Source organism: Zootoca vivipara, chromosome 10 (genome assembly GCF_963506605.1).
Source record: "Zootoca vivipara chromosome 10, rZooViv1.1, whole genome shotgun sequence".
In the NCBI taxonomy this organism is placed as follows: Eukaryota; Metazoa; Chordata; class Lepidosauria; order Squamata; family Lacertidae; genus Zootoca; species Zootoca vivipara.
This window is the reverse complement of record NC_083285.1, coordinates 64,514,428-64,539,271: the sequence shown is the minus strand read 5'-3', so window position 1 is coordinate 64,539,271 and position 24,844 is coordinate 64,514,428. Positions and strand designations below refer to the sequence as shown.

General features: G+C 48.2%; 1 protein-coding gene across 1 annotated transcript in view; it reads left to right on the top strand.

Moving 5' to 3' along the window:
* Positions 1-1,336: 1,336 nt before the first annotated feature.
* The window catches only part of PFKFB3 (6-phosphofructo-2-kinase/fructose-2,6-biphosphatase 3), a 67,618-nt gene continuing 44,110 nt past the window's right edge, over positions 1,337-24,844 (top strand). The window contains exon 1 of the mRNA XM_035126565.2: positions 1,337-1,544. Within this exon, the coding sequence (XP_034982456.1) occupies positions 1,529-1,544 (16 nt within the window). The 5' untranslated portion in view covers positions 1,337-1,528. The remainder of the gene's footprint in view (positions 1,545-24,844) is intronic.

Genomic DNA, 24,844 nt, shown 5'->3' with positions numbered 1-24,844 from the left:
TCCAATGGTTAGTAGCCACGTTGGCTATGCCCTACGTCCACTGTCGGATGCAGGCGACCTCTGAATTCCAGTTGCTGGGAATTGCAATTTGGGACAATTGGCTCAGGTCCCACTGGCAGGCTTCCCTTGAGAACCTGGTTGGTCAATTGTGAGAACAGGATGTTGGACGAGACAGGCCTTTGTCCTGATCCACATTGGAAGACTGACCTTGGCTCCCAGTACATTTCCGAGCACAATTCAATGTGTTGCTGCTGACCTTTAAAGCCCTAAACCAGGCATCCCCAAACTGCGGCCCTCCAGATGTTTTGGCCTACAACTCCCATGATCCCTAGCTAACAGGACAAGTGGTCAGGGATGATGGGAATTGTAGTCCAAAACATCTGGAGGGCCGAAGTTTGGGGATGCCTGCCCTAAACGGCCTCGGCCCAGTATACCTGGAGCGTCTCCACCCCCACCGTTCATCCCAACACTGAGGTCCAGTTCCAAGGGCCTTTTGGTGGTTCCCTCCCTGCGAGAAGTGAAGTTATAGGGAACAAGGCAGAGGGCCTTCTCGGTAGTGGCACCTACCTTCTGGAACATCCTTCAAATGTCAAGGAGATAATAACTATGCAACTTTCAGAAGACATCTGAAGGCATCCCTGTAGAGGGAAGTTTTTAATGTTTTATTATGTTTCCGTATGTTTTGGAATGGCTGGGGCGACCTAGTCAGATGGACAGGGTATTACTATTACTATTATTATTATTATTCCTGCTTGGCAGGGGGTTGGACTGGATGGCCCTTGTGGTCTCTTCCAACTCTATGATTCTATGATTATTATTCAGCACTCAGGCTCTTCTAATGCCCTTTATTTTGATTTGATTTATTATATATTTGAAATATAATATAAATGAATCCCAAAGTGGCTCACAAACAATAAATAATAATAACATGCTAATACATAATGGAACATCACAGATACAGCCCAAACCATGCAGAATAGTCAACAAATCATCACCGAAACAATGACAATCTATAAAACTCTGTGATCAAAGCAATAATTGACAAATAACCCAAGCAACACAAAGCAAAAGTCATTATTATTATTATTATTATTATTATTATTATTATTATTATTATTATTATTATTATCTCAAATGCTTGGGCAAATAAAATACGGTTTGGGCCTCGCTCCCTTTGCAAATGTTTTCTGAGCCCATCGCTGGCGCCTGAATGCTCTATCTGCGAGCTCACAGCCAGCTTTGCATCCCAGCAAACTGCAGGGCTGGGAGGCGAAGGGTTAAGCGGCGCTCTGCGGGCTGCATCCTGCAAGCCGGCTTCCTCCTTTGCAAATCGAAGGTGGTGACGCTGCCGAGAGGAATTGACCAAATTTGTCCGTTTCCTCCCCATTGCACCAATTTCCAGGCACCAAGGGAGAGAGGCAGAGAGAGCTGGAAGCCCCGGGATAAGCGAGCCCCTGCAGTAGGAGAACCACCTGCTTTGCCCGCACCTAACTTTCTCCAAGAGGGGGGCTAAGCATCACCTGCAGCGATGCCCTTCCGGAAAGGTAGGCGCTTTGGGGTGTTGTTCCTCCTCTCTCATCTTCAAGGCGGAGCTTCCCGGTCCAGGCCTCCGAGGAGGAGACGGGTGGGCTTGGTCGCTTTCGGTTTTGCGTTGCACCACTCAGAACAAGAGAGTCAAGGTGCTTTAGGCTCCGCTTGGCTTTTCTTGCCCCAGGTCAGGTGCAATTCGTACCTTGGCACTCAGGTCAACGGCTTGGATTTTCGCCCAGGTGGTTAATCTGTACCTGGGCTGCACCACGTTAGGCGCCAGGTGCGGAGGGGCGAGTGTGCCACGTGACTTGCATGGTGCCGTGCCCCGTTGCAGGGAGGATTCCCTGCACGTAGAAAATTAGCACCTCAGGGATCAGTCCAGAGTATATCTTCCCTCCCTGACATGTGGGATTCCGAATGCATTTTTCATCATTTGTTTCATAAAATGTGTGTGCTCCATGATCTGGGAGGGGGAGAACGGGGGACAACAACTTAAAACAGGCATCCCCAAACTGTGGCCCTCCAGATGTTTTGGACTACATTTCCCATCTTCCTCTACCACTGGTCCTGTTAGCTAGGGATCATGGGAGTTGTAGGCCAAAACATCTGGAGGGCCGCAGTTTGGGGATGCCTGACTTAAAAGTTGCTTGCAAAAAAAAAAAAAAGAGAGAGAGAGATAATAAAGTTCTCAAGAAGCAAAATTAACCATAATATAAAACTTTAAGACAGTTAAAACAACAGTTGACAATTTTGTTAGTTTGATTCTAAGAAGTGGTGCAGTCCAAAGTGGAGGTTTGTTCCCCCCCCCCCCGCCCACTGAAAGCTAGGTCTTTGTTGAATAAGGATTATCCCTGTTTGACCACCTGTTTTTTGTGCTTCTAATGGCTGCTTGCCGTCAATGAAGGTTTTTCTCTTCTTTTTTAAAGAGATGATTTGGTATGGTGGATGTAGCACATCCTGTTTTTCATTCTGGATTTATGTTGTTGCGACCTGACCTGGAACCTGCGGTTGTAGGTTGGCTGATAAATTTGATAAGAAATTTGATGGTGATGGGACTGCACGGCCTTGCTCCCTATTGCCCGCATGACATCTGAAGCGGCTCACGGCACATGCGCCTGGGGGTGGGGGTGGGGCATGTGGCTGCGATGCACATTGAGGGCCTGTCATGAGAACCCCTCTACTGGCTTGCAGGATGTGATCAGCTGGCGTTTCTTTGGGTGAAGCATTTCCCCAAATGAATTTGCTCCATTTCAGAAACTCAAGAGGGTTTTAGCCTCTGGTACGTGATCTACTATGGGACCCAGGTGGCGCTGTGGGTTAAACCACTGAGCCAAGGGCTTGCTGATCAGAAGGTCAGCGGTTCGAATCCCTGTGATGGGGTGAGCTCCCGTTGCTTGGTCCCAGCTCCTGCCAACCTAGCAGTTCGAAAGCACGTCAAAATGCAAGTAGATAAATAGGAACCGCTACAGCGGGAAGGTAAACGGTGTTTCTGTGTGCTGCTCTGGTTCGCCAGAAGCGGCTTAGTCATGCTGGCCACATGGCCTGGAAGCTATACGCTGGCTCCCTCGGCCAATAAGGCGAGATGAGCGTGCAACCCCAGAGTCGGTCACAACTGGACCTAATGGTCAGGGGTCCCTTTACCTTTACCTTTACGTGATCTACTGGCTTCTGAAGTGGCTTCTGAAGTGGCTTCTGAAGTGTACGTGAGAAACTATTGCTCTCGGGTGGGGTGGGGCACACGGTGTCCCATTGAGTCCTCGTAGCCAAGAACAGGTTGCAAAACACTCTTGGGGCCAACATTTATGCTGCAACCCGGATATCCAACCAAGGGTATTCTAAAATGTTCCAATCTAGTATGTAGCCGTCGGTGGAATGTCATGGGCTGGTTGGACGCAGGGGAGCCAGCTGGGGCACACCCAAGGGAAGAAGGCCCAGAGCCTGGGCAGTGGTGGTGGAACAACGATGAGCAGTGAATGGGAGAAGACTTGGAGGAGGAGGTGTCAGGGCTTAGCGAGCAAGAAGACGCTGGGGCAGGAGACAAGGCCAAGAGGCAGAGATGAGTCAGGCTGGCGAAGAGTCACAGGTGTGTCCCCCTCCCGCTGCGACAAGCTCTCCTGCCCGCTTGTCTCCCAGAACCAAGAGAGGCCTGAAAAGGGTGGAGGAGAAGTTAGCTTAATGCGGATGTAGTCTCAGATTGCTTTGGGGAAACCCTGGAGAGGAGGGGAATTGTGCAGCTGTGGGGAGACAGGGACCTTCAGTCTCAGCAACTGTTTCATGGGGGCAAGAACTGCCAGAGCTGAGTTGCTGTGGTCATCAGGCCTGACACCCCTGTGCAGATCCTGTTTTTGCTAATAAAGAGTTAACTCCAAATTGCTCAGTGTGATTTACTGCTGGCTCGCTGCAGGCTGAGACCCTACCTGCCTGCAGACTGTCTAGCCAGAGTGGTGCATGCTCTAGTTATCTCCCGCTTGGACTACTGCAATGCGCTCTACGTGGGGCTACCTTTGAAGGTGACTCGGAAACTACAACTAATCCAGAATGCAGCAGCTAGACTGGTGACTGGGAGCGGCCGCCGAGACCACATAACACCGGTCTTGAAAGATCTACATTGGCTCCCAGTACGTTTCCGAGCACAATTCAAAGTGTTGGTGCTGACCTTTAAAGCCCTAAATGGCCTCGGTCCAGTATACCTGAAGGAGTGTCTCCACCCCCATCATTCTGCCTGCCTTCTGGTGGTTCCCTCGTTGCGAGAAGCCAAGTTGCAGGGAACTAGGCAGAGGGCCTTCTCGGTGGTGGCGCCTGCCCTGTGGAACGCCCTCCCAACAGATGTCAAAAAGGAAAACAACTACCAGACTTTTAGAAGACATCTGAAGGCAGCCCTGTTCATGGAGGCTTTTAATGTTTAATAGATTATTGTGTTTTATTCTTCTGTTGGAAGCCGCCCAGAGTGGCTGGGGAGACCCAGCCAGATGGGCGGGGTATAAATAATAAATTATTATAATTATTATAATGAGGTACAGTCCCACCAACTCTTTAAGTGTGACTCCTCAGCCCTCACCTGCTGACCTGAATACCAAAGGAGGGCCTATGTTTGGTGCAAGGTTATCAAAGAAGGATGTCAAAAGCCTAGCGCCTGTGTTTTCTCCTTCTCTCAACCCGCCCCATCCCACATCCAACCTCTCCATTTCAAACTGGGTGGGGACCTCATATAAAATCTGACTTTGGCGCATGCCTCGGTGATAATACCAAGTGCGATTGCAAACTGCGCCTGAGGCTTGTGCATGAGATGAGATGATAGGAAGGAGGTGGGGGAAGCCTTCCTCTGAATAGAGCAGTATAGAAGGTGTAAAACCGGAATTATTATCCTAGGGAAAGTGCAACAGACGGTATGACCTGAGGAACACCTGAGCTACCCCGGAGGCCTGTTTCTGTGTGCAATTCGAAGTGGGGAATGTGCAATCACCTTTGGTGGAATGTATTTTTCCACAACCTGAATTGTGAAAACCAGAATTTCCTCTGGGAAAATAACTGTGTGTTTTGTTTACGTAGCTGGAATTAGGATAGTTTTTATTGTGTTTGTGTGTGCGTGTCTATGACGTGAACTTCCATATCGGTTGTGTTGGGGAAAGGGGAACTACCGCTGGAAAGCTTGAATTCCCTTTGATGGTATAATTTTTTGGGGAAAGCATGTTACCTAAAGGCAAGAAGTACATGTCATGCAGTACAAGCAATAATTGTTTAAGTTGGCGCATTGTCCGCATAGCCGAAGGTCATAGAACAATAACCGTGTTTAACCAACACAGAGAACAGAGGAAACTGATTATACTTGATAAGAATGTATATTGACTAATTGATTTGTGATAAGAATACTGCCTCAAAATTCATAAGGAGAAAGCGAAGGTAAAATTATTGGGTGGGAAGCCCTTCAGAAATTGTGTGCAAGAATCGTAAGGCCCTGAGGAAAACAGTTTAAAATTTTAAACCTTATTCTTAAGTGAGAAAAAACAACAACAACACGATCTTGCCAGCGTTAATGAAAGTGCAAATCATTAAGGTTTTTGGACTCAGGGAACTGAAAGAATCTTTAAGAGGTCTGACTTGAAAAATACTTTTGTAGCTAAACAAAACTGCTGATACTTTGGGGTTGGTCCTTAGGCTGCAATCTGAAGCCAAATTTACCTGGAAGTAAGTTCCATTGACTTCGATAGGACTTACTTCTGAGTAGACACGGTTAGGATTGCACTGTTTTTGGCTGAGGCACTGAGGATGGAATATAATACAAGAGGGGGGAAACAGCTTTCACATGGTGAGGAATAATTTTCAGACTTGGCCTCAAGGACAAAGCAGAAATACAAGCCTAATAACCTAGATGACAAAGCAAAAATATAACCTGAATAATTCAAGAGCTACCAAAACAAGACATAAAACAGACAGTATTCTCCACAAAGCTCCCAGAGTCATGTAAGCAGAAAATGATTCTGATTTCAGATGCTAAGGAAGGCTCGACATTTATAGATAATCTAGACGACACCAAATTGGGAGGGGTGGCTAATACCCCAGAGGACAGGATCACACTTCAAAATGACCTTAACAGATTAGACAACTGGGCCAAAGCAAATAAGATGAATTTTAATTTTAACAAGGAGAAATGTAAAGTACTACACTTGGGCAAAAAAAATGAAAGGCACAAATACAGGATGGGAGACAACTGGATTGAGAGCAGTACATGTGAAAAGGATCTAGGAGGCTTGGTAGACCGCAAACTTGACGTGAGTCATCAGTGTGATATGCAGCAGCTAAAAAAGCCAATGCAATTCTGGGCTGCATCAATAGGAGTATAGCATCTAGATCAAGGGAAGTAATAGTACCACTGTATTCTGCTCTGGTCAGACCTCACCTGGAGTACTGTGTCCAGTTCTGGGCACCACAGTTCAAGAAGGATACTGACAAGCTGGAATGTGTCCAGAAGAGGGCAACCAAAATGGTCAAAGGCCTGGAAATGATGCCTTATGAGGAACGACTTAGGGAGCTGGGTATGTTTAGCCTGGAGAAGAGAAGGTTAAGGGGTGATATGATAGCCATGTTCAAATATATAAAAGGATGTCATATAGAGGAGGGAGAAAGGTTGTTTTCTGCTGCTCCAGAGAAGCGGACATGGAGCAATGGATTCAAACTACAAGAAAGAAGATTCCACCTAAACATTAGGAAGAACTTCCTGACAGTAATAGCTGTTTGACAGTGGAATTTGCTGCCAAGGAGTGTGGTGGAGTTTCCTTCTTTGGAGGTCTTTAAGCAGAGGCTTGACAGGCATATGTCAAGAATGCTTTGATGGTGTTTCCTGCTTGGCAGGGAGTTGGACTGGATGGCCCTTGTGGTCTCTTCCAACTCTATGATTCTATAAGGAGCTCAGAAGAATGGTAAATACCCAGCATGTTTCCAGAGGGTTCAGAACCAGTCAGTCCTGTGAGAAAAATCCAGGTAGCATCTAAAACAAGCCGAAGGACAGCCAGCCACCTGGCACACCTGCCGACTTTAGACAACAAAACCAGCTGTTTGTGTGGGGCCTTGTGTGTAACATTTAGTGTGTGGACTCTCAGACGCAGTGTTAGAAACTCAGGTCTATACGCTAGGCGCCAAATGGCCAAATTTACCAACTTACAGCCAATTTGATGGAGGGGGATTACCCCTGCCTGTCTTCAGCTCTACCCCAACCTACTGCTGGTTTCCCTGCTTTCCACCCTACCAATTCCAGAGGGCACCAGCCACTGCTTAACATGCGGTAGCATCTTATTTTCCTGTATCAGTTGCTGGAGAATAGCTCCCAAGAGCTAGAGCATACATGGGGAATCTCTGACCCTCCAGGCATTGCTGAACCACAACTCCCATCAACTCCCCATGTTTTTCTCTTTGACATCTGGTGGGAGGGGTGCCACCACCGAGAAGGCCCTGTGCCTCGTTCTCTGTAAGTTTGCTTCTTGCAGTGGGGGAACTGCCAGAAGGCCCTCGGAGCTGGACCTCAGTGTCCAGGCTGAATGGTGGGGGTGGAGACACTCCTTCAGGTATACTGGGCCAAGGCTGTTTAGGGCTTTAAAGGTCAGCACCAACACTTTGAATGGTGCTCGGAAACGTATTGGGAGCCAATGTAGGTCTTTCAGGACTGATATTATGTGGTCTCGGTGGCCGCTCCCAGTCCCCAGTCTAGCTGCCGCATTCTGGATAGCACTGAGTAGTCTGATCCTAACCATTCCTCCCCAAACTGCCCACTGTACATATGCTGCCTGGAAACCAGTAAGACCAGGGGTTGGCAACCTAAGGCCCATGGGCCACAAGTGGCCCACGGGGGTCATTTAACTGGCTCACAAGCCGATCCGCCCGCTTGGTGAGTCCCCATGCAGTGCGCTAAACTGGCGCAGCGCAGCGCGGGGACTCAATTATGCAGTGCCGGAAATCGCAGATGCAGGTGCCAGAAATTGTGGGGGCGCGATCTCACGATCCGGCCCACAGAGGGATCGCCGCTGGAGTGAACCGGCCCAGGTGAGCCAACCCCTGAGTAAGACACTGATTTATTTAGAGTGAAAACTGGAGGTGGCTCCTGGAAATAACCGTGGAAAGTGGAAAATTACAGCAGTGCACGTATAGCATCTCTGCCCCAGGTTTTGAGGAGCTGTTTCTCAATCGGCATCAGGGCTGGCCCTGCCATTAGGCTGCCCTAGGCTGCTTCGGGCGGCAAAATGTATTGGGCCAGCTCCGGCCAGAGCAGCGTAGATCCATTTCACTAGGGCCCTGGTTCTAAATTTTCTGAATCCCCTGTCCCAAATTTGCTCGTCCTCTCTTTGTCCCTGTTTGTGGGACGCCCTCCTTTGTGAGTTGTGTCTGTCTCCTCTATTGTTAGCATTCAGCAAGACTTTAATTCTTTTTTCTTTTTATCCTGCTCAGTCAGGCATCTGTTCTTGACTACCTTGAAATTTATTAGCTGCGAGAGACCGGGATTGTTCTTCCTGTTTTTAGATGTTTTGAATGCGTTTCAATTTTATTGCTTGGTTGCTGGCGTCTCCTTCTGGCGTAAGGGCAGTATATAAATTTAATAAACTTAAAATGAATAAATTTTGATCCGATAATGCAGCTGTTTCACGTGCGTGTCCTCTGCTCCGTGGACTTGTTTCAAGGGAGTGCCTGCTCGTTCCTTATACTTGTTTATTTCCATAGGTCTAAAATGCTTAACGAAAAGGCGATGCAATAGTCCTAAACAATTGGTGGTACCCGCAACTTGAGTTGCCATTCTTACGGGCTTCCGTTACCTGCCTTATGGATTACGCGCTCGAAATGCAGAATAGTAACTTTTTAAATGGGGAGGGGGCTGCTTTGATGAGAAGGTGGGATATCATCCCCCTCCAACATTTCTCCTATGAAAATAGGAACGTCCTACCGGTATGGAAAAGTGGGACATTCAGAGATCACATCAGAAACCAGGACAGCTGTAAATCTGGGACTGTTCCTGGAAAACAGGAACACTTGGAGGGTCTGGGATATTGATGCCACAAAGCAAATACTTATTCCTGGGATTTGGAGCAGGGCGTTCTTCTTCTAAGAAACCTTTGGCTTCAACAACAGTTCCCTTGCCAGAAATGTGTTTATGAAACTGCAGATACCTGGAGACAGTGGGAGGTGTGTGTTTATATGCGTGCATGTGTGTTTCTCACTCTCTCTCTCTCTCTCTCTCTCTGTCTCTTTCTCTCTCTCTCTGTGTGTGTGTGTCTATTTTTGTATTTGGCAGGGCCGTGGCACGAGGAGGCTGGCATCCTATCCCTGGGAACATTCTCCCTACTGCCTTCGCTGGAGGAGGAAAGGGAGTACAGTCCCTTTCGCTAGGGAGGTATAAACAGCTGAGATTATTGGAGAGCACTGCGGGGCACGAATGCTATCTCAGCAGCCCGGTGGTTGTGCATGCTCCTTCCACGTGTCCAGGAGCAGGAAGTCTACGTCTTCCTCTCTCTGCAGCTCCTGAACTTTCTGTAACCAAGCTCCCGCAGCAAGGCCTGGGCATGTGAAAGAGGCATGCGTGCGCATTGTTGCCGCCAGCCCTGTTTGCATGCTATCTCCATGCAGCAGCAGTTTCCAAGAAGCCTGGGGAACAGGCAAGCCCGATAAACAAGCAGCCCCCGAGTCCACTCCCTGGTGTTTTTCTGCTCGGCGAGAGTGAGAGCAAACATATTTTTTTCCCCACCCCTGCTTCAAGCTCAAACCATTACACAACATTGCAGAACATCCGAGGAAGGGATTCGAGTACCTTAAACCGGTTGAAGGTTTTATGTTGGGGTGGAAAGGGTTGGCATGCAGCAAATATTTTTCATAAATACGCTCAGGGTGGTTTCCTAGAAAAACAGGTTGAGAACTAGCTGTTTTGTTTTGATTTTGCAAGCCTTGCAACATGCTTGCGGTTAACAGATGCTTAAGAAAGGAATAATATCCTTCCGGATCAGGCCAGTGGCCTTATTTTCCAGGGACAGTCCTGGATTTACAGAAGCCGCCCCAGTTTCTGATTTGATCTCGGAATGTCCCACTTTTCCCTAGGACATCCCACTTTCATCTGAGAAATGTTGGAGGGTATGGAGTTAGGCAAACCCTGAGCCAAGGAGATACAACCTTTAGAAGACACCTGAAGGCAGTCCTGTATAGGGGATTTGTTTAATATTTTTATATATGATGGAAACCACCTAGTGTAGCTGGGGCAACCCAGTCAGATGGGTGGGGTAGTAGTAGCAGGAGTAGTGGTGGTAGTAGTAGTAAGGAATAGGACGTCACTATTTTCATTGGGGAAATGTTGGAGGGTATGATCTAGTCTAGCATCCTGTTCTCACAGTGGCCAACCAGATGGCTCAGTGGGAAACCCACAAGCAGGATCCGAGCACGAGAGCAATTCTCCCCTCCTGGGGTTTCCAGCAACTGGTATTCAAGAGCTTTACTGTCTCCAACCAGGGAAGGAGAGCATAGCCATCAAGGCGGGGAGCCATTGATAGTCTTCTTCTCCATGAATATGGCTAATCCTCATTGAGTGCCACCCTAGGGCCCATCACTAAGTTCCATAGTTTAACTATGCGCTGTGTGAAGAAGGACTTTCTTGGCTCTGTCTCCAATCTTCCTGCATTCAGCTTCGTCGGATGCCCACCAGTTCCAATAATAATAATTATAATTATAATTATACCCCGCCCACCTGGCTGGGTTTCCCTAGCCGCTCTGGGCAGCTTCCAACAAAATATTAAAATACAATTGTTCGTCTTTCCTAACGAGTCCAATTTTTATTTTTTTATTTTTTTATTTTTTAAAATTTTTCTTTTTTCTTTTCTTTTTTATTCATTTTTTCTTTTTTTCTCTTTTTTCTTTTTTCTTATTTTTTTGTATCTTAATGTAGCATTCAGGATCATAACAGCAAATTACTTGGAAAGGAAAAAACCAACAAGGAGACTTTTTGAGTTTGTAATAATATTTATTTCTTAACATCTGAAATGGAATATTCTATACGTATATAAAAATGCATATGATGTATATAAGAATGTACCATGACTAATACAATAAAAACGTTATTAAAAATAATAATACAATCGTTCGTCAAACATTAAAAGCTTCCCTAAGCAGGTCTGCCTTCAGATGTCTTCTAAAAGTCTGGTACCGGTAGTTGTTTTCCAAGGGTTATGAGAAAGGGATAATTTTATTTCTGGATATCAACTTTCTCCGTGCCACTTCTACACCACTGGTGTTTGAAGCCCATGTACACATGATGTTCGTTGCAATCCTTAGGGATCCTGCAGCTTCTCGAGAAATACTCTGGAAGTAGTACTGCTCTGGAGGGTAGTGCCCAAATCAATGGATTCAAGTTACAAGAAACGAGATTCCGACTTAACATCAGGAAGTACTTTCTCGTGCTAAAAGCTGTTTGACTCCCTTGGAAGGTGGTGGACTCTCTCCTTCCTTGGAGGTTTTTAAGCAGAGGTGGGATGGCCATCTGCCATGGATACTTGAACTGAGATTCCTGCATTGGAAGGGGGATGGACTAGATGACCCTCGGGGGTCCCTTCCAACTCTACGATTCTATGAAATAATTCTTTTTCATGTCGTGTTCTTATGCGGCTCTTGAGAATGAAGTTTGAAGCACTGTTTCAGAATAAAGCTTTAAAAAGAAGAACGAGAAGGAGAAGGAGGAGGAGGAGACAGGAGACATGAAACCAGTTGCTTTTGAATCACAAGTTGAGAGAATGCTGTTGTGCTTGAATCTAGCATTAGGGCTCCCCTTAGGCATCTGGTTGGCTGCTATGAGAACTGGATGCTGGGCTTGATGGGCCTTTTGCCTGATCCATTACGACTCTTCTCATTCATATGTGTGTGTGTGTGTGTGTGTGTGTGTGTGTGTGTGTGTGTAAACCGACCATGTTTGCGTGTCTCCACTTTTCACCAAAACCGCTTGACCGATTGCATTGAAATTTTGACAAAACATCACATGCAAATACGCGAAGGATCTTATACAGTTTGCTTAGACAGACGTCACACCTGAGGCAGGTAAAAGCCAATTTTAAGGAACTCAACACAGCGACATCTACTGGCCAATGATTATAATACATGACTCAGACAGTTCCTTTTCCAAGTGTGGGGGATACAGTATGGAGATACAGGGGTATGGAAATACAGGGGGAAGGGCCAACAGGGACAACAGAGGGACGGGTATCCTACTGTCCTCCACTGGGGTACGGGTCCATTCTTCTCTTTCCATGGTTCATTTTGCATACCATACATACCATACCCTGCCTATTTTACATGAACTAAACCATTGCCATTCTTTGGTTGGGACCTTGCTCACTTTGCGTTTTTGGGTTAGCAAAAATGCTGTTGCGAAATTGCAACCGGTATGTCTGGCCTTGCACTGGTGTTTGTGAGAGAGATGTGGTTAACAGTGAAACCCGCCTGACGAGGATTGGTGATCTTTGGCATTTAGAGGGGACAGGATTCGGTGATGTTGCGAGTCTGGTTTGAAAATTGGACACTGGGCACAGATTGTGCTGTATTATAATCCAGAGTCTGCAACTTGCTTACTCAAGAAGGAATCAGAGAGGTTTTACAGCTTCCTAGCCAAGCAGGACACTGGCAGAGTGTGTAATAGCGAGGTATCAGTTTCTTGGTCAAGCAAGGTCAAACAGCCAACAATTATATAAGCCGCCAGGACAGTAATGAGGAAACCTTCTACGCAGCAAGAAAACAGATTAAGTCTTGCAATCCTATCCCATTTTAGGCCACATTCTCACTGTATATTTAAAGCACCGTGATACGACTTTAAGCAGTTTGGGCTTATGCCTCAAAGAATTCTGGGAACTGTAGTTTGTCAAGGGTGCTGAAAATTGTCCCCTCATGGCGCTGCAGTTCTCAGAGTAGTTTAACAATAAATTTCTTCACAGAGAACTCTGGGAATTGTAGCTCTGGGATAGGGGGAATAGTGCCCTCCTTATAGTTCTCAGCACCTGTAACAAACTACAGCTCCCAGAATTCTTTGGGGGAAGCCATGACAGCTTAAAGTTGATTTTTTAAAGAGTGCTTTAAATCATAGGATTATAGAGGTAGAAGGTGCTGCGAGGGTCATCTATAGCCCGAATTCCCTGCAATGCAGGGATTTTTTTTTTGCCTGACGTGGTACTTGAACCCGCGACCCTGAGATTAAGAGTCTCATGCTCCACCGACGGAGCTATCCCAGCTGTATTGGTGGCCTTACTTAGGAGTATGCCCTGTTGAACTCAGCGGGACTTACTTTTGAAAAGACTTATCGTGTTTCCCCTTTTTTAAGACACCGTCTTATAACTTTTTTCCCTCAAAAAAAACACAAGGTGTCTTATTTTCAGGGGATGTCTTAATTTTTTATTAGGTTTTTATTACAGTCCGGTACCTTACTGGCTCGGGGTGCTGCCATCCATCCCATCGCTAACATGGGAGCCGAGGGGCACGAAATCGAGGCGGGAGAGCGGGGGGGGGAAGAGATGAGAGAGACGCGAAGCAGGTCGTCTGAAAGATGCCTGTGTACGCCCTGTCGCGTGAGGGGGAAATGAGACCCGTGTCCACACCTTGTCCACACCACCGAAACATGCATTCATAAGGGGCGGCAGCTCGAGGAGCTAAACTTCCTTTCCCGCTTGAGCGCGCACGGAGGCGGGCGAGGGTGCGCGCAGGGACCCCCTTTGGGATTCCTCTGCGCCCTTAAACTCAGGAGGTCGAGTAGCCAGCCAGCCAGCCCCCCCGCGCGCTACATCTCTGAGGAAACGCTTTTTTTACACTGATACACTGAAGTCCCGCGGAGTTGCCCCAGGAGGAGGCGCCGGCGGTGGCACCCTGACTCCAGAGGGAACGGGGCGAGTTCGTCGTGGCCCACCCGACGAGCACCCCGTGGGTTTTTTGGGCAAAGTGGCGGCGGCGGCGGTGCCTGAGGCACAGCTAGCAGCGCCGTAGCTGCGCTCCCTGAGGCACTCCCGCCTCCCCACCCGGGCCGTTTCCATTAGCGGGCGGAGCAAGGTGGGGGTTCCCTCGCTTGCTCGTCGCCGCCCTTCTCCCTCCAGGCATTGGCGAGGCCGCCTGTCAATCAGCCGCCAACTCGCCCGCGGAAGGGGCCAGCAGTGCTCCCTCCGCCGTCCATCGCGCGGGCCTTGGCCCAAGCAGCCCACGACGTTCTGGTGGCACAGAAGGGGCCAGCAGCGCTCCCGCCACCATCTGTCGCCCCGGTGGCGCGGAAGGGCCTGCAGGACTCCCACCGCCGCTCTGCCTCGGCGCGGAATGGGCCAGCAGCGCTCCCGTCGCCATCTGTCGCCCCTGCGGCGCGGAAGGGCCCACGGGACTCCCACCGCCGCTCAGCTTTGGGCCATGCAGCCCACTACGCTCCGGCGGCACGGAAGGGGCTAGCAGGCCTCCCGACACCAAGGGGTTTCCCCATCCAGGCGCTCCGCCGGAGTGGAAAAAAGTCCTGGGAAGAGGGGGGGGAGTCCTCCTAGCGCGGCTTGCCTGGCGATGCGCTCAATTCATGCATCCCACTCCCACCTGGTCTCAAGCCTCTCTGAGGCTCTAAAGGAAAGCAACAAGGTATGCATTATTTTCGGGGTATGTCTTAAATTTCGCAAATACTTAAAACTCCTGCCATGGCTTACTTTATGACTACGTCTTAAAAAAGGGGAAACACGGTATCTACAGGGCCACAGGCCGTAAATTTGCATGTATGCGATTGCCTTCCATCGCAGATAGTTGCGCCCTGACTAATACAGTACCGAGCTTGAGCGGAGTTTGCTGCAAAAACCACGGCTGAGTCACTCTGTGGCATCTTTTGCACTCTGTGGCACTGTCTTTTGCAAAGATGGCTTGGGTAGTTGCCACGGTAACGCGGAAGCCTTGTGACTTCACGGGATGAGTCAGACCCAGAGAGAAGGAGGCTGTTGGGGGTGATTTAACCCACAGCGAGGCAATCCATGGGTCCGGAAGGGAAGCCGGGGTGAGTTCCTGATAAATGTCCAAGCTGCCGAGGGCCGAATGTAGCTGCTTGTTTTCAGACTGAGGTGAGGAACCTGCAGCTGGGTGGCTTCGGACTCCGACTCCCATCATCCCTGAGCGCCAACACCTAGAGGTTCTTGATTTCAAACATGCATGACACACCTGTGGCCCTCCAGATGTTGCCGGACTCCAGCTCCCATCATCCAGAGCTGGTGGTTAGAGAGTCGTACCAGGAGGACCCTGGAGACCAGGGTTCGAATCCCTGCTCAGCCATGAAGCTCCCTGGGTCGTCTCGGGGCCAGTTGTTGCCTCTTAGCCTAACCTACCTCACAGGGTTGTGGTGGGGATTAAATGAGATGGGGGGGGGAGAGGCATGTATGCCAACTTGGAGGAAAAGGCAGGGTTATATAAATGCCATAAATAATGGCAATAATGATGATAGTGATCCCTGATAGTTGGCTACACTGGCTGGGGCTAATAGGAGTTGCGTAGCCTCGGGGGGAGGGCACAGGTTTGCCACCCCTGATATGAGGCTTAGGCTGATTAAAACCTGAGGCCAGATGTGTTCAAAAGACGAAACAGATTCAAAAAACGTGGCTCAAGTTCTGTCATGGTACAGCTTCTGGGGTTTCGAACACTGGACGTGTGGGCAAGGATTATGGTTAAATAAGACTGTCGTTGTCCCCCCTCCCCCCAATGCAACTTAGTCAGATGGGTGGTGTCAGGGATGTGGTGACTACTCTTGAGTAACGACCTTCCACATGCTTGTCTTTCTGACGTTTTTATTGGTGCACATTATTTACAGTGTAACGAACTACTGATTCCATGTCTACCCGCTCGAGTCAGATTCCTGCACTGCCCCCCTCCGCGTTCTGGACCAACATAATAGCCTCGGAACTGAGAAGTGCCTCCCTTTCCTCCTCCTCCTCAATTCTGGCGTCGGGAGGGGGGGGACAGGTCTTGTGTCTGACCGATTCCTGTTCTCTCTGTCCTCCTCCCTTTCTTCCTGTCTATGGAGCAGGGGCTCTTGGATGCTGCCAGAGCCCTGGCCATCCCTCTCCGTTCCCTGACTCCCTCCATCAGACCCTTCGCTCTCATGACTGCTGGGAGATGGGCTGCTTCGGATGGAGGGGGGGTTCTCTATAAGCCCTCTCCCTTACATCCGGCATAATAATAATAATAATAATAATAATAATAATAATATATTGGACCCCCACCTCCCATCAGCCTGTTGTTGTTGTTTAGTCGTGTCCGACTCTTCGTGACCCCATGGACCGTAGCACGCCAGGCACTCCTGTCTTCCACTGCCTCCCGCAGTTTGGTCAAACTCATGTTCGTAGCTTCGAGAACACACACCCATCAGCCTAGATATTTCTTATTTTCACAATAATTCCTTTAACTGAACACTTTCAATTGGAGTGAAAATGCTATATTGCTGGACTACAACTCCCATCATCACTAACCCTGAACCATGCCAACTCAGACCAACGGGATTTGGAGTCTACCATCATCTACAGGGCCACAGGTTTCCTGTCACCTGATTTAAAGGCACAGGATGCCCCCCAAAAGCTTTAATAGGGCTTTATTCGCCGCTCGCGCATGCACAGTAGTGCCAAATCGCGCTTTGCGCATGCGCACAAGCACACAAGCACCAAATCGCGCTGCACACCTGCGCAGATACGGCGCTTCAGGTTGCTGACTTTTCACGTTGCAAATGGGGCTCCAGAACGGATCCTGTTCGCAACCAGAGGTACCACTGTGTTCCTTACTGTGTATATTGGCAGGCAGCAGCTTCAGAGAGGGAGTCTTTGGGAGCCGCCTTTGCAAAGCTAAGCAGGGTTCGATATGGTTTCAAACTGGAAGGGAGACCACTTGTTAAGATTCCTGCCTTGCAGGGGGTTGGCCTAGATGACCCTCGGGGGTCCCTTCCAACTCTCCAGTGCTATGATTCTAGGCTGGGAATTGACCCTGGGACCTTCTGCATGCAAAACACATTCGCTGCTGCTGAGCTACAGCTTGTTTCTCCAATGGGACTCTCATGCTTTATTTCAGTGCAATGAACACCTGATTGTCAGGTGGGAAGTTTGGCGTGTTAATTCAGGGGGAGGAGGGGAAGGACCGTTCCCTAATGCAGTCTTGCCAAGAATGTGGAAGCCCACCTCCTCGGGTCGTCTTCTTCTTCCTCCCACCCTGGTGTGATGGCTTTCTGTTTTGTTGGGATCTTCGCAAAGGCTCTTTCCAGTTTGGTTTTCGCGAACTTGACTTACTGCCCAGCTGAGTCACATTTGGTTCACACCGCGTTGCATGTTCTTTGTTGGAGGTTTACAAAAGTTTGCCGCTTTTCGTCTTCTCTTTGCAGTGACCGCAGGGAGAGGGCAGCAGCTGTTGCTTTGAAATACCATAGTTATAGGTGGACTACGAAAGACTCCAAGGGAGGCAGGGAGTTCTATTGCCTTGGTGTCATCCTGGCACTGCATGTCGCAAAATGGTGGGAATGCAAAATCGGGACAAAGTGGCAATGCAGCCTCTATGCCAGAGGTGGATGTGGGCCCAATACAGCCCTCCAGGACTTTATATCTGGCCCTTGGGATTCTCTCCAGGCCATGCCTGTCTCTGTCCTGCTACATCTTTTCCCTGAACACCTGGTTGGAATGTGTCTTTTAAAGGGGATAATCCCTCTTGTTTGCCAGGGGGGAGGATGGGTAAAGAAGGTGTATGGTTGCCACCTGTCCCTTAAAAAAAGGCTTGTCTTGAAGGAGTGTCTCCACATCCATCGTTCAGCCCACACACTGAGGTCCAGCACCGAGGGCCTTCTGGTGGTTCCCTTGCTGCGAGAAGCCAAGTTACAGGGAACCAGACAGAGGGCCTTCTCGGTAGTGGCACCCGCCCTGTGGAATGCCCTCCCATCAGATGTCAAGGAAATAAACAACTATCTGACTTTTAGAAGACATATGAAGGAGCCCTGTTTAGGGAAGTTTTTAATGTTTGGTGTTTTAACGTGTTTTTAATATTCTGTTAGGAGCCACCCAGAGTGGCTGGGGAAACCCAGCCAGATGGGCAGGAAATGAAATGAAATAAATAAAACCCCATTTTTGAACAAGAGGGTCCCTGTCTGCTTTGGGATGCCTTTGCTCCCATTTTCAAAGTCATGAAAAAATTAAAATCGGCATTGACGCTTCCTCCTTTGTGCGCTCACCATGAGAGCCAGTGTGGTTAAGAGCGGTAGACTCCTAATCTGGGGAACCGGGTTCGCGTCTCCGCTCCTCCGCATGCAGCTGCTGGGTAACCTTGGGCTAGTCACACTTCTCTGAAGTCTCTCAGCCCCACTCACCTCACAGGCTGTCTGTTGTGGGGGAGGAAGGGAAAAGGAGATTGTGAGCCGCTTTGAGACTCCTTCAGGTAGTGATAAAGCGGGATATCAAATCCAAAATCCAAAACACCATAGCGCTGCTTTTGCAAGTCTTGTGAAGGTCACAGGCTCGTAGGGCGCCGTGAACATGCTCCTTAAATCAGGGCTGTGGAGGCTGGCTGGGCTGTTCACTGTGCAGGCTGGATAGGTGGTGTCCCCCCCACTTAGCTCTGGCAGCATGCCGTGTCAGCAAGGAACGCTCTGCCACCGGCACCAGTCACTAGCTCTCAGCCTGACCTACCTCGCAGGGTTGTTGTTAGGACAAAATGGAGTAAATATATAAAATAAAATGCAAGGGTGTTCACTGTGGCTGGGAATCATAGAATCATAGAATCATAGAGTTGGAAGAGACCACAAGGGCCATCCAGTCCAACCCCCTGCCAAGCAGGAAACACCATCAAAGCATTCTTGACATATGGCTGTCAAGCCTCTGCTTAAAGACCTCCAAAGAAGGAGACTCCACCACACTCCTTGGTAGCAAATTCCACTGCCGAACAGCTCTTACTGTCAGGAAGTTCTTCCTAATGTTTAGGTGGAATCTTCTTTCTTGAAGTTTGAATCCATTGCTCCGTGTCCGCTTCTCTGGAGCAGCAGAAAACAACCTTTCTCCCTCCTCCATATGACATCCTTTGATATATTTGAACATGGCTATCATATCACCCCTTAACCTTCTCTTCTCCAGGCTAAACATACCCAGCTCCCTAAGCCGTTCCTCATAAGGCATCGTTTCCAGGCCTTTGACCATTTTGGTTGCCCTCTTCTGGACACGTTCCACAATCTCTTGCCAGAGTACCTGTAAGCAACACTGGGAGCACAGCAAAGGACTGGCTTTCTAAAATCCCTGCAAGGGCTTTCTTCAACCTGCTGTTCGTGTGCCTAAAATTAAAAATAATAATTTGAGGCTGCTAATGAAGAGATCGCTCAGTGTCGAGGTACAATTTGCCCGGCATGGACCTATATTTAGAGATGGCATCAGTAGTGGTGGGTTTGGGGGCAGGGAAAGGCAGGGAACCAGTTTGGCCTCGGCTGGTACAACCCGTAATCCGCTGTGGTTTCGTAATTCCGGTTTGCATTTAGGCAGAAAGGAGAAGGGGGAGGAGCAGAAGCAGAAGCGGAAAATAAGCAGAGGAAATTAAACACGGTCTAGGAAAGGACTCTGTTGCAATTCTTCCTGCACCAGAAAGGGGCATCTGGTCTGTTTTCAAGGCCTTTGCCCAGACGAAGCCAAGAGCTGTAAAGCCCAGCCAGCCTTTCTGGAAGACCACCTGGGATAGGAATAACTAGCATCCCTGGATGGACCCTGTTTGCTGAGCAGGCCCCGTTTGGCATCCCTGGGTTCGGTATGGAGGTATATTGAGGCTACCACCTTGAAAGTGCCAGGATGGGTGACCTCCTGGGCACCACGTGCATTCACAATAACTTTGGGTGCTGTTGAGAAGATCATAAAAGAATAACACAGTTTTAAACGAGTGAACCAAGGCTGGCTTTGTTCACAACATTTGAGACGCACGCAGGCTCAGGCGGTGTTTGGGCTGTACCGTTTTGCACTGTGTCGGGGAGGGGATTGCACGGTTGAATTTTCGCCTTTTACATGAACCTGCCTGGGGACCAGGAGGCCCAGCAACAGTTTCCCAGACTTGTAAAGAAGATTTTGAGTTTGATTTCCTGCTTTATCACTACCCTAAGGAGTCTCAAAGCGGCTAACATTCTCCTTTCCCTTCCTCCCCCACAACAAACACTCTGTGAGGTGAGTGAGGCTGAGAGACTTCAGAGAAGTGTGATTATGCCCAAGGTCACCCAGCAGCTGCATGTGGAGGAGCAGGGAAGCGAACCCGGTTCACCAGATTATGAGTCGTTCTCAGAAGGTCTGTGGTTTGAAGCCCTCCAATGAAAGGGTGAAAAAGGGCACTGATTCGCCTTAAATATGTATATGCTGACTTCGATTTAGGAATGATCACTTACTGTCATATAAATATCTCACCATAGTAGGGAAAGACAATGGTCAGGTTATTGTAGATGAGCAACATCATAGAATCGTAGAGTTGGAAGAGACCACACGGGCCATCCAGTCCAACCCCCTGTAGGGAAGTCTATAGATGCTAGGAGAGGATGTATTTATTAGATATAATCCTTCCTTCCTCACGTTTGTGAGTTCAGCAGTGACATCCCCTTGCAGCTTAAAAGGGAAGTTTACATAGGCTAGTTTTAGCTTTAAAGTAATCCAAGATGCTTTAAGGGAGACTAGATTCTCCTGGTATTTTCTCCTTTCCTCCCCCTTAAAACAATAATCACACAAACAGTCTTGTAAAAGGTAAAAAAAATAACATTTATTTGCTTAAGGTTTCAGATACAGCAGCTTTGTTTGGGCAGGCTTAAAATGCTAATTCAGTTAGAAAAATAGGCTTAAGTCTAGCTTAAGATGGAGTCTAATAGATAGATAGATAGATAGATAGATAGATAGATAGATAGATAGATAGATATGCTTCTTCCCCTGTCAGGGCACAGTAGGAGTGTCTCTCACAGAGCTCTTTCTAGCCACCTTACAGGAAAACTCTGTGAGCTTCGTCTCCTATCATGTACCTATCTATCTAGGAAACAAGGAATCGTTGGTTTGACTGCTCTTTGAACATCCCACACAAACCTCCTGCTTTACCTTTAAGCTGGACTGGGACCAGACATCTCTTCCAACAGCAGCCTTCAGCAGAAAGGACTGTCCTCTGTAGAGCAGAACACATGGACACCCTAAGCACCAATTCAGTGCTATTTAATGACGTTATATTAACATAAATCCTACTGAAGCTGAAAGGTGTTGGGCAGACGGATAAGTACACAGTCATATCTCATCAGTTTCAAGAGAACTTTGGTGCACCAACCAAAGTTTGGCTTATTCTTTCTTGGCATCCTTCATGCATACCTGGAATCATGGTTCCCCATATTCCCTCCACTAGATCAAACCTATCCATTCTGTATCGGAAGAAGTGTGCATGCACACGAAAGCTCATACCAATCACAAACTTAGTTGGTCTCTAAGTTGCTATTGGAAGGATTTTTTTTAATTTTGTTTCGACTATCCATTCTGAAGGAAATCAGCCCTGAGTGCTCCCTGGAAGGACAGATCGTGAAGCTGAGGCTCCAATACTTTGGCCACCTCATGAGAAGAGAAGGCTCCCTGGAAAAGACCCTGATGTTGGGAAAGATTGAGGGCACTAGGAGAAGGGGACGGCAGAGGATGAGATGGTTGGACAGTGTTCTCAAAGCTACGAACATGAGTTTGACCAAACTGCGGGAGGCAGTGCAAGACAGGAGTGCCTGGCGTGCTATGGTCCATGGGGTCAGGAAGATTCGGACACAACTAAACAACTACAGTGGTACCTCAGTTTACAAACACAATTGGTTCCGGAAGTCTGTACTTAACCTGAAGCGTACTTAACCTGAAGCGAACTTTCCCATTGAAAGTAATGGAAAGTGGATTAATCCGTTCCAGACAGGTCCGCGGAGTACTTAAACTGAAAATACTCAAACCGAGGCGTACTTAAATCGAGGTATGACTGTAAACAACAACAACATCACCACCTCCTCCTCTCCAAGCTAAGCATAGGAACACAGGAAGCTGCACTATACCGAGTCATACCATGGGGCCACCTAGTACAGTATTGTCTACACAGAGTGGCAGTGGCGCTCCAGGATTTAAGACATAGAGTGTCTCCCAACCCTATTGGAGATTCTGGGGATCAAACCTGGGACCTTGAGCCACTGAGCTATGGCCCTTCCCAGTTCAGAATTTGCTCCTTGGCCTCTTTGTCTCTCTTTTGTAAATGCTTCCGTCAAATGGCCATTTCCCCAACAACGTGGCTCCTCTTTTCTTCTTTATGGCACGGGGGTATTCAGGACCACCGAATGTTTGGCGACTTCACTTCCTGGACCCTTTTGAAAAAGAAATCCCAGGCGCCTTCCTTCTCTTCTTTCCCCTCCTTCTTGTGGCTGAAAGGGGAGAACAACATTCGTTTTGTGCAAATTTGAAAGGAAGTTTTGAAGTCAACTGTGCTGGGCTGCTGCGATCCAGGACCCTGGCATTTGCGTCATTCTTCTCTGAATAACTTTCTCACTAGCACAGTCTGCCTTTCTTAGCCCTTTGTAGGGCAGAATCTTTGCCGGCTGACCGCTGCAAGCTCAACCTCTCCTTCTTAGGTGCACAGTCGAGAGATGACTCGGTGCATCCATAAACATTTGCTGTGGGTAGACGGTTCCCATGTTTGGGTAAACTGGTATTCAGTCAGTTCCCAAAGGGCTCGCCATTTCTCCTAAAAGAGGATGTTTTCATATTTGTGGCCACCTTGTATTTAACAACGAGTTTGAAAGCAACAGGTGACCAGGAATTCCATGCAGGTGAGCCAGCGAGTGGGCAGGTGTGGGAGGGACAAGGTATCGCCACCCCTCCTCTGCCAATTGGCATGGTTTCTGCACTAGCCACAGGGGAGGGAAAATCTATTCCTCCACTACCCACTTGGAAATAAATAAATAATAATAATAATAATAATAATAATTATTATTATTATTATTATTATTATTATTTATACCTCGCCCATCTGACTGGAAACACAGCATGCTGGCAGAAGTAGGACAGGAGCGATTCACCTCTTTTCTGCCAGACTCCCTGGTAGAAAATCATTTTGTGTAAATGTAGCATAAGATATATACCGTATTTCCACGCTGGCCAGCTACCATGGAAATGGAGGCTGTGAGCCTCTTTTGCAGGCTAGCATTTCCCCCCTCAGCTTCGTTAGCTACGAGCCCTGAAATTTGGGGTTCCCTGCAAGCACATGCCAAAGTTTTGCAGTCGTTTTGCAGCAAAAAGCCAGCGTCCCCCAAACTGAGTAACTGTGACATCAAACCGGGGTTCGTAGTTCGCATCCAAAAAAACGCAACATTGTCCGAATCGCTTCAGACTGGTGCCAAAGTTTGGCAATCGTTTTGCAGCGATTTGCAGTGCCCCACAAACGGATTAATTTATAGTATTCTCTCTCCTCCCCCCCCCAAAGCCTTTGTGGGCTGCTTCTACCAGATGCAGCAACCGCTTCCTTGGAAATCTTTGAGTTTGATGACTGCAATAGGCTGTATGTTGGGCTGCCCTTGGAAACAGTTTGGGAAGTTTCTACTAGTGCGGAATGTAGCTGTAGGAATTTTATCTGGTCCAGCCTGTCCAGGTCGCATCTTGCCAGGAAAATTTGTGTGGATAGCAAATGGCCAGCTAAACATTAGGAGAAATCCCTGGGTGGTAGGAGCTGTTTAACAGGGGGGGGGGGGGAGCCTGAATCAGGAAGTGGTGGCTGGTGCCTTTTGAGGATGGAAAATATGGAGATGAATAGTAGATGGAGGTGGGGGTGAGCCAATGATAGGCAGAGCCCACCCCCTGTGAGACGGCAGCCGGGTGGGGTCTGGATCAGGGCAGGCTGAGGTTGGCCTGTGTTCTCAGTGTTGCTCTTTGCAGAACTCAGCAGGAAAAGGATACGGGCAGAACTAGAATGACTTGCTCCACCTGTCACTGGCTTTTTCAGCTGCTGCTATGTCCACCGCTCGTTCTCCTGCTCCCCGCCAGGCAAATATAACCTGCAGGCCAGCCATTTAGGCTACAGTCAGAAAACACTGTCCGATTCAGTTCCTAAGAAAGCGAGATGCCGTTGCGAATAGCCAGAGACATACCGCTGACAAGTAAACTCTGGGCACAAATTCAGCGTGAGCCATTAAACCAACACATGTCGCGGTGACGTCATTCAAACGCTACCCCAGATCTTTTTAAACCCACTGACCCCATAGGAGGCTCTGATTTCTGATTTGTACAGTAGCGAAACGGTCCGTGCTCCTGGGCTTACCATAGGTGAAACCCACACTTGTTTACTTTTAGCCTTTCCGAGAAATGAGAACTGGATCCCTCTGAATGCCAGCGGGGCTGGCTTTTAAATACCTGTTTTGGATCATTAATAGGAGCCAAATGTTTGGGAGCAAGTAGGAATGCAAACCATCAATTACTGTCCTAGCCTCCCCAGCTGGACAAAGCATCTCTGGATAGAGTGGGGGGGGGGTGCCTTCTTTTGCTAGGTTTGTAGCAGGAAGATGAAAAGGCTTTATCTGGAGGAAGGCAGAGGGAAGACCCGCCCACTTGATACCTCCTCTGCATATTAGGGGTGTTGAGGGGCCTGGCAAGATTTTGCTCATATGTAGGTGGGGCTTGAAGCCCACAAATCAGAGGGGAGTGGGCTCTGCTGCAATTCTTCCTAAAGAAATAATAACAACAACAACAACAACATATTTTTAAATTATTATTATTATTATTATTATTATTACTGCTACTACTACTACTACTACTACTACTACTACTACTATTGCTACTATTACTATCCC